At 39.0% G+C, this 15,550-nt stretch overlaps 1 protein-coding gene across 1 annotated transcript in view; it reads left to right on the plus strand.

Moving 5' to 3' along the window:
* The window catches only part of Slc5a8 (solute carrier family 5 member 8), a 51,482-nt gene that overhangs the window by 19,356 nt on the left and 16,576 nt on the right, over positions 1-15,550 (plus strand). Inside the window, exons 4-9 of the mRNA XM_006979833.4 lie at positions 5,362-5,429; positions 6,446-6,600; positions 8,960-9,100; positions 10,341-10,470; positions 12,288-12,376; positions 13,757-13,869. Coding sequence (XP_006979895.1) covers positions 5,362-5,429; positions 6,446-6,600; positions 8,960-9,100; positions 10,341-10,470; positions 12,288-12,376; positions 13,757-13,869 — 696 coding nt within the window. The remainder of the gene's footprint in view (positions 1-5,361; positions 5,430-6,445; positions 6,601-8,959; positions 9,101-10,340; positions 10,471-12,287; positions 12,377-13,756; positions 13,870-15,550) is intronic.

The raw sequence follows: 15,550 nt of genomic DNA on the forward strand, positions 1-15,550 counted from the left end.
ATTGATCTCGCACTGGTTTAACTTTGGTAGGCCAAAGTTATAAAAATTCATCCATTTGTTTTATTTTCCAAATTAGTAGAATATAAGACTTTAAGGTATGTCTACTATTTTCTGGCTTTCATTGGTACCTGTTGTAATGTCTCCCTTTTCAGCTCTATGTTATCAATTTGGGTCTTCTCTCTCTTTCTTTTGGCTTGGATAAGGTTTCTCAATCCTGTTTGTCTTTTCAAAGAACCAACTCTTGGGACAGTGAGATGGCTTAATAAGTAGAAGCACTTGCATGAAAGTCTGAAGACCTGAGTTACTTACAGATATTACACACACACACACACACACACACACACACACACACACACACACACACACACACACACTTTGTTCTAATCTTCCCTCTCCATTGCTTTCCTCTTCCCCATCTCCACCTTTTGCTGGTCCCCCTGTTTCCTCCAATAGTCCTTCCTTTTGCTTCCATGAAGTAAATATTCCATCACCCTGCCTTTTCCATGCTGACTTAAACATCTTCTCCTCCTTCCTCTTTCTAATTTAATGTCCTGTGCGTGCTATAATACATGCTATGCACATGCACAGACACACACATAGGTATTCAGACACATAGACACACACATAAACACACACACAGAGAACCATATAAAGAGACACACAGACACATAAATACACAGACACACAGACTCACATACAGACACACATAGACACACATAGATACACCAGAGACATATATAGAAACACACACACACAGACCCATATACAGAGACACACACATAGACACACACACATGTAGACACACACAGAGACACATACATAGATACACAGACACACACACATTTATATCTAGATTCTGCATCAGGGAAAATGTGCTATTTATCTTCCTGAATCTGGATTATTTTGCTTAATGTAATGGTTTCTAAAACTATCCATTTTTCTGCAAATGTCACGATTTCATTTTCCTTTACAGTAGAATGAAACTCCACTGTGTATCTATATCACAACTTCCTTATCCATTTATCTGTTGATGGGCACTTAATCTTGTTTCATATCTTGGCTGTTGTAAACAGTGCACTGAGTATGGATGTTCAGGTGTCTTTGTGATAGGTTGACTCAGAGTCTTTTGATTATATATACTGGAGTGGTGTAGCAGGATCGAATGGCAGTCTTACTTTAGTGTTTGAGGGTCCTCCATACTGATTTATGTCATGGCTGCACTAGTTTATATCCTCACTAGCAGTGTATCTTTTTTTTCTTTCTGCATCATTGGTTGTTTTCTTGACGATAGCCACCTAAGGTAAAAGGGAATCTCAAAGCATTTCCCTGATGCCTAAGCCCATTGAACACTTTTTCCAAATAGTTATTGGCCATTTGTATTTTTCCATTTGAGAACTGTCTATTTAATTCATTAGCAATTTTTTTTTTTTTAAAATTTGGATGGTGTCTTAGTTAGGGGTTGCTATTGCTGTAATGAGACACCATGACCAAAAGAAATTTGGGGAGGAAAGGGTTTATATGGCTTACGTATCCTGAATCACAGTTCACTGAGGGAAGTCAAGGCAGAAACTCAAGCTGGGTGGGAGCCTGGAGGCAGAAGGGGATGTAGAGGCCATGGAGGGGTGCTGTTTCTCATGGCTTGCTCAACCTGGTTTCTTATTGGACCACTGGCCCAAAGTGACCCCACCCACAATGGGCTGAGCCCTCCTCTGTCAATCACTAATTAAGAAAATGCTCTATAGGCTGGTCTACAGCTTTATCTTATGAAGGAATTTTCTCAATTGAGGTTTCCTCCTCTCAGATGACTATAGTTCATGTCAAGTTGATGTAAAGCTAGCCAGCACAGATGATTTTGGTTTTTAATATTTAATTCTTAATTGTTTTTTTAAATGTATTCTAGACCTTAATTCCGCATGGAGTTTATTGTTGGCAAAGACTTTTTTTCCCATTCTGTAGGCTGCCACTTAACTTTGCTGATTATATCACTTTCCATGTGGACCCCATTTGTCAATTTTGGGGTTTATTTCCTGTAGTTCTTTTCAGAAAGTCCTTGTCTATGCTTATTTCTTCGGGTGTTTTAACCAATGTTTTATTACAGCATTTCAGGTTTTACATTAAAATATTTGATCCATTTTTATTACATTTATTTATTTATTATTGTGCATGATGAAAGATGTACATGATGAGAGATATGGATCTAGTTTCACTCTTTTTTAAAAGTGGATTTATTTATTTTTTATTTTCTGTGTGTGAGTGTTTTGGTCATATGTATGTCTGTGTACCAGGTGCATGCCTGGTGCCTGTGAAGGTCAGAAAGGGATATCGGATGCCCTGGAACTGGAATTATGGGTGGTTGTGAGCCACTATGCGGGTGGAGGGAATCACAACTGGGTCCCCTGCAAGAGCAACGAGTGATCTTAACCACTGAGCCCTCTCCGCCACCCCCCACCCTGGTTTGATTCTTGTGTATGGGACTATCCCGTCCTCAAGCCCCATTTGTTGACGCGGCTGTATTTTCTAAACACGTTTCTGATGCCTTTGCCAAGCATTAGGTGACTGTAGCTATGTGGGACCCTTTCCGGTCTCCCGTTCTATCACATGGTTCTGTGTGTCTGGGTTTCTGCTAGTATCATGTTTTAGTTATTATGGCAAACATAATTAGATACATTAATGAAAGGTAAAATAAACATTAGGTTTAGAAGTACCACCGAGTAAAATATTAGCAAAAAAGTAAAGTATAGAGAAAAAAGGGGGTAGAGGACAAGGAGCCAGAAATTAGAGAACAAATATTAGAATGACTTTATTTTTGGATCTTGGAGGCTTCCAGATGTTCTGGACTTCTGTATTCCTGCGATTTATGCTGCAGTTGCAGCCGAATCCAAGCGTCCCAAGTCTGCCTGAGCGATCTCCATTTTACCAGCTCCTCCCCACTTTTTTTTTTTTTTTTTCATGCCAGGGGCCTCCGCAGACCACACTTAGCTTTCTAGCGTGTAGGTGGAGCAGCTTCCCCACAATTCTGGAGACTCCTCACTTTGAATCCCCTGAGATGGCTGGCGTTCTGAGGGTGTTTCCAAAATGTGTTGGGAGCACAAGGGACAACCACAGTGATGAGATCTGAGCAGATGGATCTCTTCTTATGCTTTCATAGCATAGTCAACACTCATCACCCTGCCCTGTGGGTGTCTAGGATGCTGGAGCTTCAGAGTTCTCGGACCCTATAGCTGCTAATCTGATGGCTGGTGGGTGGTTCTACTTGCTGACCCTAGGATCAGGTCTATCCAATTCTAAGTTATTCTCAGCTGATGAGGCCTGTTGCCAGGCACTAAGGGTAGACCTACTTTCCTTGTGTACTCCACTGCCTGGACTGAGCCTCCTCTTGCCCACACTTTTCTGGTTTTTAACATCTGGCTTCCTGCCCTCCACATTTGCCTCCTAGAACACACACACTCTCTCTCTGGGCTTGTGGCAGGTTGAAGTCTTTGCTTCCCGATGGCTGATCATTCCCTGTTCTTGGGTTCCCAGAGCAGCTAAGTTTTCAACAATAGTTTCTTCTCAAGATGGTGCCCCACTATAATCCTCCCAGCTTTCTCCCTCAACAGCATCTGGAACTGTATCTGTGGCTTTCCAGAGCTCTGGGCTTACCCCGTGGGTAGGACGCCAGTCTCTCTTCACCAGGCCAAATGGCTTGTGTTTTAGATGCAGTCTTTGTCTCTGTTTTTCCTCCAGGGGATCACGTGGCTGGAGCTGTGCTCAGCTTTACTGTCTTCCTTTGGAGGCTAGCCCTGTTCTCTGCACTTTCCAGCTTTTTGTCCACTCCTTTTGTCAATTTCCAGCAGATTTCCCTCTTTCTCTCTTTGGAAGAGGGTAGAATTTTTTTCCTTATCCTGACATTTTCTTTCACTGGGTCACATGGAGACCGCCTCCTGTCCACCATCTTCACTGGGTGCCCTCTTCTGAGGCTTTGAAGTGTGTCCTACTGGTCATTAAAGACGTTTAAATCTACACATCAACTATTGAGTCGTTTGTTTCCGCCATTTTGTTTTCACTAGATGTAGTTTGAAATTCTCTTAAAAGGTCTCTCTTAATTTATAACTTTCATCTGTTTTCACTTTTAATTTCTGTTTATTTCTTAAAGAAACTGCATTATTTGTCCCATCAAACTTCTCAGGGTTTTCATTTTACTGACTGTACCCATATTGGGCCATTCAGTAGTTCCCAAGTCCTCAATGTTTCTTGTAAGCAGTACTTAGAGAGTTCATGATTTTCCAAAAGCAGGTCAAATTTTGGAGCTGTATTCTAGGTAATAATAAAGGTTTGAGGCTTCTTGGTTGTTAGAACTTATTGTGCATCATATTCTAATTTTGTAATTCCCTCTTCATTGATTAGATCGAACACACATAAGAGGAATGTTCTTTGCTTGCCTAGTTCCTCTGAAAAATCATTTGTATAGAAACGGCAGGACATCTGTCTGGTTCCTCCCTTTACTTTCAAGTTTTGAAAGTAATAAATTGCATGTCTAAGGGTATTGCTCAGTTCTTAGTTTTTAGTTTCATGAGGTCCTTAATTTTACCCTTTCCAATTGTATAATTATGTAATAGTTCCAAGGTCAAATCTATAAATAGAAATATATTTGAAGACGTCTAACATAACGCCATCTCTTTTGTCCTTTTTATCCTTTATATATTATAGGTAACTTTTTTTCTATTGGCTTTTATTTATTATTCCATTAAAATATATCCCTCCACTTTTTAGATAACTGGTAACAAATAATAGACTTTCCTACCTCAAGTCTTATCTTAAAAATACACATTTCGCCGGGCGTGGTGGCGCACGCCTTTAATCCCAGCACTCGGGAGGCAGAGACAGGCGGATCTCTGTGAGTTCGAGGCCAGCCTGGGCTACCAAGTGAGCTCCAGGAAAGGCACAAAGCTACACAGAGAAACCCTGTCTAGAAAAAAAAAAAAAAACAAAAAAAAATACACATTTCAAAGTCTGATGAAATAGCATATATATATGAACCAATGAGAAGGGATGGGAAATCCCCTTTGATCCCATTCAGTCTGGTGAACTACTTCACAGAATCAAGCAGTTTCTTAGCTTAATTACAACACAGATCTTTTTCTATGTATTTCATTTAGCCAGTGTTGGATCTATATGGTGTCTGTGAATATTAACAAACAGCATGTCTGTTGAACTTAACAAATAGGGTTTTCTTCTCCATCTGTCTTGAGGGCATTGATGAGACATGATTCTAGTTTTAAGCAAGCAGGGTATGGAGCTAGAGGCCTCCCTGGTAATTCTTGAGAAGTACTTTTGTTACGCACATTCCACAGTTGAGTATGTGTTCTCTTCTCTTCTCAGTTACAGGATTTGATCTGTGGGGCGCAGTGGTGGCAACTGGGGTGGTCTGCACTTTCTACTGCACAATGGTATGTGAAGAGTGTCATTTCCCTTTTACTCTACTCACTTTGCAAAACTGGAATTTCAAGTAGTCACGTGCTGCCGAGTGACTGCTCATACTTACTCTTTTTCCTCTGGGCTTCTCACAGTTCAACATTTTTGTAAGGAACAATTGGTTCTTAGATATGGCTTACAATTTTCCTTTCATCTGAACCATGACACAGGTCCCTGTTTATATCTCTTGATTCCTTATTATAGTTTCTAAAAATTATATATATCTATATCTATATCTATCTATCTATCTATCTATATCTATATCTATATATATCTATATATATATATATACATACTTATATAATACCTTAGCATAGAGACTTGTGATAATGGTCTATTAACTATAGACAGAGATGACAAAATATGCAACAACCATCAAGACATGATGCTGCTTTATTGTGGAGGCAGGCTATGTGCAGCAATGTAAATTTATGTGATCTTTAATAGTCTCTATATTAACCTTTTATTTTGCTTGATCTTCTTGGAAACAAGATCCTTACATAGAGCCTGTTTAAACCCAGGCAACAGAGGCTAAAGAGAAATATTTGTGGCAGTGCTAGAATGCAACAATTTTAGTATTTTAAACAATATGGGTATCTGAGTACAAACTGTGTATTAGCCCACACAATGACTTTTATATTTAACTCTGAATTGTCTTTCCAACATTCTCCTCACCCCGCTTCCCTTCTGTCCAAAGTGTCTATCTGTCCACATTCAGTAGATCATGTATAGCTTTCTTCTCTTCTGCTTCTTCCCAGGCTGTTTTCTGGCCTGGCAGGAACTTACATCTTTGCCTCTGCCTCTGCTTGAGGGATAGGTTAAATATTTTCTTCTTTATAAACATTCTTTCAAGATGACCATCTCCTTTGAGTGACCTTCTTGACCAAGTTCCATGTTTCATCATTTTGTCTAGTATAGTACATTCACATTTAGAGAGATACATAATCACATCTCATAGAAGTATTAATCCTAATACACTTTCTTCTCTAAGGGTGGTCTTAAAGCAGTTGTCTGGACAGATGTTTTTCAAGTTGGGATCATGGTGGCTGGATTTGCATCTGTGATTATACAGGCGGCAATAACTCAAGGTGGGATCAATACAGTTTTAAGTGATGCCTCCAATGGTGGAAGATTAAACTTCTGGAAGTAAGTTGCTGTTTACCTTTTGGTTAAAAGAATGTATCTTTTGTTTTCTTTGTAAGAAACAGTTTTACTGGAATAGTAAGTTTGTACTGGAAAGTAAATAATTTACTAAGGGGGGAGGTCTGTAAAATTAAAGTTGGCAAGTAAATGTCTGGGGAATTTTTGCCAGTTTTTGAGGGGTTAAAGCAAACTGATGCCACCGGGTTGTATAGTATTATGATGATCCTTTCTGCATAGAAGGACATTAGAGCAGAAAACATATTTTCTTCCAGAGGTTAGAGTCTGAAACAGGTTGAAAGTAGGGTAGGAAAAAATGATGAAAGGTAAGCAAGACTCCCAAAGAGACAAACACTGAAAGACAGATTTCATTTGGAGAATGCTTTATTTTAACGAACACTGAGAAGGTATCTTGATATCATTCTATCCATATGTAGCATAGTAAAATAGCATATTGCTGAATAGCATTTCATGTATGCATCTCTTTATGTTATTTCCTAAAGACTGGTCAGAGCCAGGTGGTGGTGGCGCACACCTTTAATCCCAGCACTGGGAGACAGAAGCAGGTGGGTCTCTGTGGGTTCGAGGCCTAGAAGTCACTACAGAGTGACTTCTAGGACAGCCAGGCCTACACAGAGAAACCCTGTTTTGAAAAACTAAAATAAATAAATAATTTTTTAAAATAAAAAAAAATTAAAACTGACCAGAAAAGTTATGACTGATGTTTCAAGTGATAGCCTGACATAGGATAAACATGTCTAAAACAATAGAAAACCTAAATAGTGCATCCAAAGCATTTCAGACAATTTTAGAGAATTACGAAAACACCTTCCCCTTGGTTCAACATTGTCACCTTGATGCACTGCGTTCACTGTGGAAAGAGGGTCGTTTTGACCGGGGCCATATTCTCTTCTGTTTAAATAGTCCTGCCTGAATTGAGATTGGAAATCTACAATCACCTGTGGGAAGAAACACACAAATAAGCAAACAAACAAAACACTTAGATGATTTTTTTTTAAGATGGCTCTTTTGTGTCTTTTAAAATAGTCCTCTTCTTTTGAGAAAGGCTTTTTCCAGAAACCAAACAGCACCACCCTATTCACTTGAAGGAATGTGTGCCAGGGAATCACCTTCAACTGTTTTCAATACTTGTTTCTCCTTTTACTTCAAGATTCAGATATGAATCTTGAGCGCTCCTATTTGGACTACCTTTGGCTATGGTTCCTTCCATGGCTAGGGCAGAACAGGAAGATACTTTTATTTGATATTTACTCAGACTGGTTAATGAAGAAAGCATAGTTTCACCAAAACAAAGCCACATTGATTTTACCAGGAGAGGGGAAATGGATCAGAGGAGCTGGAAATGACCAATGGTTGTGTAGAAAATATTGATTATGCTCAGTCTCTTCCAAGATGCCCAGGCTGAGATAGCATACAAAGTCAATCACTTTTCTGCAGCATAACTGTCCTATATGCAGAGGATATATATGCAGAGGATATATATATATATATACATATATATATATAGTCTTCATACAGCAATAAGAGATCCCTTAAAATAAAAAATAGGTGCTTTAATGACCGTATCTTTGAAGACTGCTAACCACTAAATGGCAATGAAAAGGCCCGTTGTGTTCTAGACTTTTCAAGAATGTTCCCTATTATCCTGAAATGTGTTGAGATGTAATTGGCACACTATCTTTCCTGCCTGGAAAAAATGAAAAGAACTAAAATCTCCAAATTGTGTTTTTCTATCCTATCTTAGATCCTTCAAGTAGCTCACTGATTCTTTTTGACTCTTTTTCTGGTTAATGTGGAGATAACTCTCAAGATAGTATTTGGGCTTGTGTGCCTGCCATGAAGTGGTTTTAAGCTGTGAGCGTTTGCACACGGAATTCTAAGAAAGCATAGTGATAATGACGTGATAATTTTACCAACTATATACTCATAGACTATACTGACCTCTTAAGCTTAATTATGACTAGACATGTGCTAGAAGAATTATGTTCCCACAGTGTGCTAAATTTCATTTACTTTGGTATGACATCTATTTACATGGTACACTTGAATCCCCTCCCCTCAGTACAGCATGGCCAATTAGTTCTTAACATTATGGGAGAAAATATATCTAAATGCTCAAAGTGATAAGAACATGTATTTTCTCCTAATTCCATCTATAATATCCTAATATCTGGAAATATAATTGTTTACTTAATTAAATTTAAATTAGAAATATTTATGTTTTGACATAAATTTGGACATCTTTATGTAAGTCTGCGAGTGTATATGCTTGCGTCTCAAAGTATACTAGGAGTATTTTCTCTTGCAAACAATTTGTATTCACTTTCCTTTTCTTTTCATCCAGTTTTAATCCCAGCCCTCTGCAAAGACACACATTCTGGACAATTATCATCGGAGGGACTTTCACCTGGACCACCATCTATGGTATCAACCAGTCCCAAGTACAGAGATACATTTCCTGTAAAAACAGACTCCATGCAAAACTGTAAGCCAAACTATGGCATATGAATCATTAATAACTGTCATGTCTCTTATGGAAATGCTTCCATAGTCAACTTTAGTTCAATCTTAAGTCTTTTGTATCATGAAACTCCAAAAATAGATGAACCAAAGGACCAAGGTTGGCTGGTGTGTGGTTCTATAGTTGAGCACAGAGTGGTCCTAGATGTTTTCAATCAAGCATTTGAAAATATTTCTATGGATTATTAAGTAAGAGCCCTCATCAAGAAATAAATGTCTCAAGAACCCATGGAAGTTAAAAAAAATATAAAGGAGAGCTCAATGGAAGAATGATTACCAAATTTGCTAGAGCTCCATAAAACAACTTTATATATGACTTTATCATGAGGAAATTTAGCATCATATTAGAAAAGTATATGCAATCTGGAAACAGTGAAATGACACTGGACAGAAGTGTAAGTTCCTCAAAACAATGAAAAAGTGGTTATTCAAGAGTTGATGTAGTAGCATACATTGTATTATCAGCCTCAATCCTGGATTATAGTACCTTCTAACTTGCTACTTGGACAGCACTGTACAAATTACTTAGTTTCACTGAACTTCAGATTTAAACTTGCAAATGAGTACAGGAAATACTATGACCACATGAAAAGTGTGGAAGAATACTGTGTTGGGCATTCACATGTAAATGTTCATTTCTGCTGTCACTAATGGGATGTGATGAGTGAACTAATGGGTGAGAGAGAATGTTGTTTAGGAGGAGAAACCTGTTTTGGGAAAACAAAGGGTGTTTCTTGTCCTTAATGGGTTGTCTTAGGAACTATGGAAGAACTTTAGTGATTTGATATGTAGATGCTGAATCATGTTTATCAGCTTATAATTAAACTATTTTTTTAAAGGAAAATGAGCCAGTTACTGCTCTGGTGCCTCTTAAAATCCTTATTTTATGGCAAGAGGACTGAGTGTATTATAATGAGATACTACTATAAAGCCATGGATGCCTGTGGATTTTAAGTAGGAGGACACATTCACTGAGAAACAGCATCTACCTGAACGATTTCTAGATACATTGTTGGTTGACGGCAAAGAGGACAGTCAGATAGACTAGAAATCATCTTTGAGAATCAAAACATTTAATTAATTAATTAATTAATTAATTAATTAATTATTAAGTATAATCATGACGTTATTTCTTGCTCTTGTAACAGTTTTCTTAGTCTTTGGGATAGAAAGTACAGCTGTTATTTGCCTATCCTCTCCTTTAGGTCTCTCTACATCAACCTTGTGGGCCTCTGGGTGATCCTCACTTGCTCTGTGTTCTGTGGGCTCGCCCTGTACTCCAGATACCATGACTGTGACCCCTGGACATCTAAGAAAGTGTCGGAAGTTGACCAGGTTTGGAACCACATCTTTCTCGCATGGGTAACGATGGCACTGCAAAGCATTCGTGGTACCAGGAAGGAAAGCTCTTGTTCTTGAAGAGACCCAGCAAGTGGGCACAGCACAGCTAGACACCTTCCACTTCTATAAAGCATGTGGCAAAAACATTGTAGTAGACAGAGCATGTGTGAAGATTTCTGTATCGGAAACTAAATCGTTCAAACACCTGGAGAAATTTCAAGCCAGATTTTGGATGGAAAAACTCGGGGTTGGAAGTAAAAAAAGTAAACTTAATATTTAATAGAAACTATACACAAAACACATAACGTAGAAGAAGTTTGTGGATACTGTTAGGGCACTCACTTCAATCTTCCAGTTTTAATTTACTTTAAAATTTTACATTTACCTATTTTATTTTATGTGTGTGAGTATTTTTACCCATATGTATGTCTGTGTACCACATGCTTGCCCGGTGCCCCCAGAAGTCAGAAAAGGGAGACAAATTCCTTGGAACTCGAATTGCTGATGACTGTGAGCTGCCATGTAGGTGCTAGGAACAGAATCCGGGTCCTCTGCAAGAACAATCTCTTAACCACTGAGCATCTCTTCCAATTTTAAATGTAGAAACAGACTAAGAAGGGAACAGAGTTTGCATCCTGTGCACTGAGATTCCATGTCTAGAGTCTTACCATGCTTAATTTCAGTTCCACAACACTGTAATTCCAGTTTCATAGGTAGCTTAATGAATCTCAGGAGTTGTTTGTTTGTTTGTTTGTTTTGTTTTCAAGACGGGATCTTACTTTGTAGCTCTTGCTATCCTGGAACTCACTCTGTAGACCAGGCTGGTCTCAAAATTACAGAGATCCACCTGCCTTTGCCCCCAAAGTGCTGGAATAAAAGCAGTGTGCCACTAGGCCAGACTCAGAGAGGGTTTTGACTGGCACAAGGTCACATTGCTAATAAACAGAATTACAGTGAGAGCTTATTGAGTCTTTTCAATAGGCCAGACATAAATAGATAAATAAATAAATAATGAATGAATATGCTTTATCAAATAAATAAATAAATATGCTTTATTTAAAGTCTAATTTTTACTTTTCACAGTTAGACTAGGAAGCAGCATGTATCATTTTTTTCCTTTAAGAAACCAAGGTACTCCTTGCCTTGGAGGAGGTGGGAATGGGGGTTGGCTGGTGGGGGGAAGGCTGGAGGGCAGGAGAAGACGGGGATCTGTGGCTGGTATGTGAAATGAATAGTAAATTTCTTAACAATAAAAATAAAAAAAGAAATGATGCTAATCTGTAACTATCATGGCAGTAAACAAAAAAAGAAAGAAAGAAAGAAAAGAAAAGAAACCAAGGTACAGTGAAGAACTGAGTAAGCATGGGCAGCTGGGACCATGCTTCAGACCTAGGCTCTGCCCTTAGAGCTCCTGGAGGCTCTGTAGCTTGCACTTTCTTGTAAACTTGCTGCATAGTTCAAGCTTAGCGTGTCCTGACTCCGGGAGCCTGGGCTCTTCTAAAGTCTACTTTCCAAAACCTGCTTGCTGACCAAGTGCCTGGGGCCTCAGAATGAAGAGGCAAACTCACACTGGTGCAAACGTAACGCCTCCCCACTCTCCATGTAACTGGGATTAGGAAATGAGAAGATTATTTTAGATTATTTTTTAAATTTATTCTTTCAGAATTTGAACAATATATTTTGATTTCATTTTACACATTTGGGGTTACGTAGGCTATCTGTTATTCTTTTTGGAAGAATATGAAATTGACTGGGTATTAATTTTGTTTAATAGCAACTAACACTTGGGTGTAAATTTTGGAATTTTTCAGCTTATGCCTTACTTGGTCCTGGACATTTTGCGAAATTACCCGGGAGTTCCTGGACTTTTTGTGGCCTGTGCTTACAGTGGGACGTTAAGGTAGAAAACTGATTCTATGAAGGTGTCATCCCTGTAAGGACTTATGTACATTTCACTGTCATTGTGACCGACACATTGTGACCTGCAAGAAAACAACTTGCAGGAAGGAATTACATATTTTAGATCCTAATTTCAGAGGGTTCAACCCATACTCACCTGGCCCTAGGTATTTTGACAAATCATTCTGGTGGTGGGAGCAGGCATTGGAAGACCTTTTTCATGGAAGAGGCCAGAGCAAGATAGAGTCCCCAGTGGTATACTGGAGGTGACCCATTTCATCCAAGCAGGCTCTACCCACTACCTATTTACCCTCCTCAATAATGCTATCATGGTGCACCTCATCAAGGTATTAATCTGTTCATTTTGACCTGGAAAATCATCAAGATAAATTCAGAGATGTGTTTCACTAATCCCCTAGGCATTTTCCTATCTAATCAAGTTGACAATTAAGAATAACCATCAGAGTATCTCTCTTTTCTTATTGGTTATTTTGAGAGGTAAAGATGAATTCTGGACATGGTCACAAATGGCCTAAAATAGGCAAACTGCTCCATGCACCCTTCTGTTGGTTGGCTGCCTATGGGACCATTCTGCCGTCATCTGGCTCTACTCTTGACTAGGTCTCTGCTTCCTACCACAGCATGGCATACTCAATATGGTCATGGTGATGATGATCACTTGATGGTGACTTTAATATTTGCTGAGTATTAAACATTAGTGGCTTCTGTCTTGGTTTAGAACATGTGTGAGGCTAAATCATTGTAACCTGCAAAACCAGACTCAAATCTCTTAATTATGTGTGCTGAATACTGTACATCTAAATATTTGCATGCACAAAGAAACTATATCTTAAAGTTGTTATGTGATAATCTGAGTAATATGTGAAAATTCATTTTATAGATACAGAAGACAAGCTGGGAAATATCTTTTGTCTCTTACTTTCTCTCTTACTGTCCAATCTCTCTATGCTGCCTGACTCATTCATGAAAGATAATAGCTTCCTGGAAGAAGGTGCTATGATCATTAAAAATAAAAGAACACGGTTCTCTTTAAATTATTTTATTATTTTGTGTGCATGGGTGTTTTGCCTACATGCATGTATGTCTGCACATCACATGCATGCAGTGCCCTCGAGTTCAGAAGAAGGCATCCGATCCCCTGAGACTTGAGTTACAAATGGCTGTGACTTAGCTACTGCAGGTGCTGGGGATCAAACCCAGGTCCTGTGAAAAAGCAGTTAGTACTCTTAAACACAGAGCCATCTCTCCCTCGCCATCTGCTTCTATTGTAGAAGTGTCAATTTGCTTTCTTCTTCCTCATTCTCACTAAAAGTACCATTCAAATTAACATATCATAAATCAATTTTTTTTTCTCTTGTAGCACAGTGTCCTCCAGCATCAATGCCTTAGCTGCGGTGACCGTGGAAGATCTCATCAAACCTCACTTCAAGTCACTGTCAGAGAAGTCTCTGTCTTGGATTTCCCAAGGAATGAGTGCGTTTCCATGTTTCCTTTCTCATGATTCCATTTGAGAGACACTTTAGCTTTGCTTTGGAGACACTAGAAATTGTCCTCTGAAGAAGCCTAAGTACCTCATAGTATGAATACATGTCCAGGATCATGGTATAGGGATGATCGTATCTACCAAGAAGACTTGGGCACGAATTCAAACATTTAAGATGGCGGTGGTGGTGCACATTTGTAACCCTGACCCTCAGGAGGCTGAGGCAGAAGGATCATGAGTTCATGGGTAGCTGGGGTTAGTCTCAAAAAGAAAAAAAAAAAACTATCTAATAGTCAGAGAGTCTCGAAGGACAATGCCCCAGCATCCTCTTTGGTTCTCCTCGATGATAACTACTATTAGTGATAAGACTCTCATTCTCCCTCTCACTCAAGTTTGAAGCAGGGTTTTTCTATGCAGCTTGGTCTGGTTTGGAACTCATGATCCTTCTGCCTCATCCTCCTGAGTGCTGAGATTACAGGTGGCCTGACTTTCATTCACTTTGAAGGGTTCTATGCTATTATTACACTGAGGTAATGCAATCAAGGGCATCACAGACAACGTGACAGTCTACTTGACTTTGCATTAATTATGGGCACCCAAACCCATAATGGTGATCATTCACAGCTTATCAAATGGGAAAGAATTAAGCTAAATCACTGAAATTGATATTTATATTTAGATTGAGCCCTATAGACATTATTACAACAAGAGCACTTTGAAAAAAAAAAAGATGTTTCTTTTCTTTCAGCTGGGATCGAATAATTTACATAACATTCTTAACAAAAGTATGAGTGCTGGGACAAAGAAGGCGGTACCCACAGCAGAGGGAATGTGCTAACTTTATGATAAGAAATAGCTCATCTGTTCTTCTTGTTGTTATTTTTTTAATATTGAACATAGAAAACTATATTGGTCGATTGCTGTTAATTTTTTTTCCAAATGGGTTTTTTTTTTAATGCTTTAGGAAGTAGTTTTTCTTAATTTTAAGAGCAGTACATTTTCTGAGGGGAAAGGAGGAGGAGTAGATCTGGGGGAGAGGGAAGATGGGGACTGGGAAGAGTAGAGGAAGGGGAAACTAGGATTGGGATGTAATGTACGAGAGAATAATGATGAGAGAACGATGATGATGATGATGATGATGATGATGATGAAATTATCAAAGGAAATGAACATGAAAAGAAAGAACCCTGCCATTTACCAGCCAGGGGTGTGTTGAGAACTTCTGTAAAGCAGTTTGTAGAAGGGAAGGTGGAATATGATATGGATTAAAGTGACCTTTCTGTGCCAGATTAACTGGGAAGGCGTGGGTATTGCTGCTGGAGATTGAGAGGGCTAAGGCACCCAAACCACAGTTGGTGTGGGTTACCAGTTCCCAGGACAAAGGAACACTGAGAGTCAGAAGGCTCCGATTCTGGTGTTTACTCTCCTTTTCCTCCTCCACATTGTCCTGAGCCGAGTCCTGCACCTCCCTTTATAGACAAATGTTTGTGGGAGATTAAACGAATGGTGCTAAGTTTTAAAACCCCTGTAGTTAATTCCAGGGATTCTTTTCTTATATAATGTACTGTTGTGACTAATCCCCAGGCGCAGGGTAAGGGCTTTGTTTGTCTTCTTTGCACCCTGTTGGTCTTCTAGAAAAATGCCTCTTTGCCTTGTCTTGCTGACTTTAAT

This window comes from Peromyscus maniculatus, chromosome 18, assembly GCF_049852395.1.
Source record: "Peromyscus maniculatus bairdii isolate BWxNUB_F1_BW_parent chromosome 18, HU_Pman_BW_mat_3.1, whole genome shotgun sequence".
Classification (NCBI taxonomy): domain Eukaryota; kingdom Metazoa; phylum Chordata; class Mammalia; order Rodentia; family Cricetidae; genus Peromyscus; species Peromyscus maniculatus.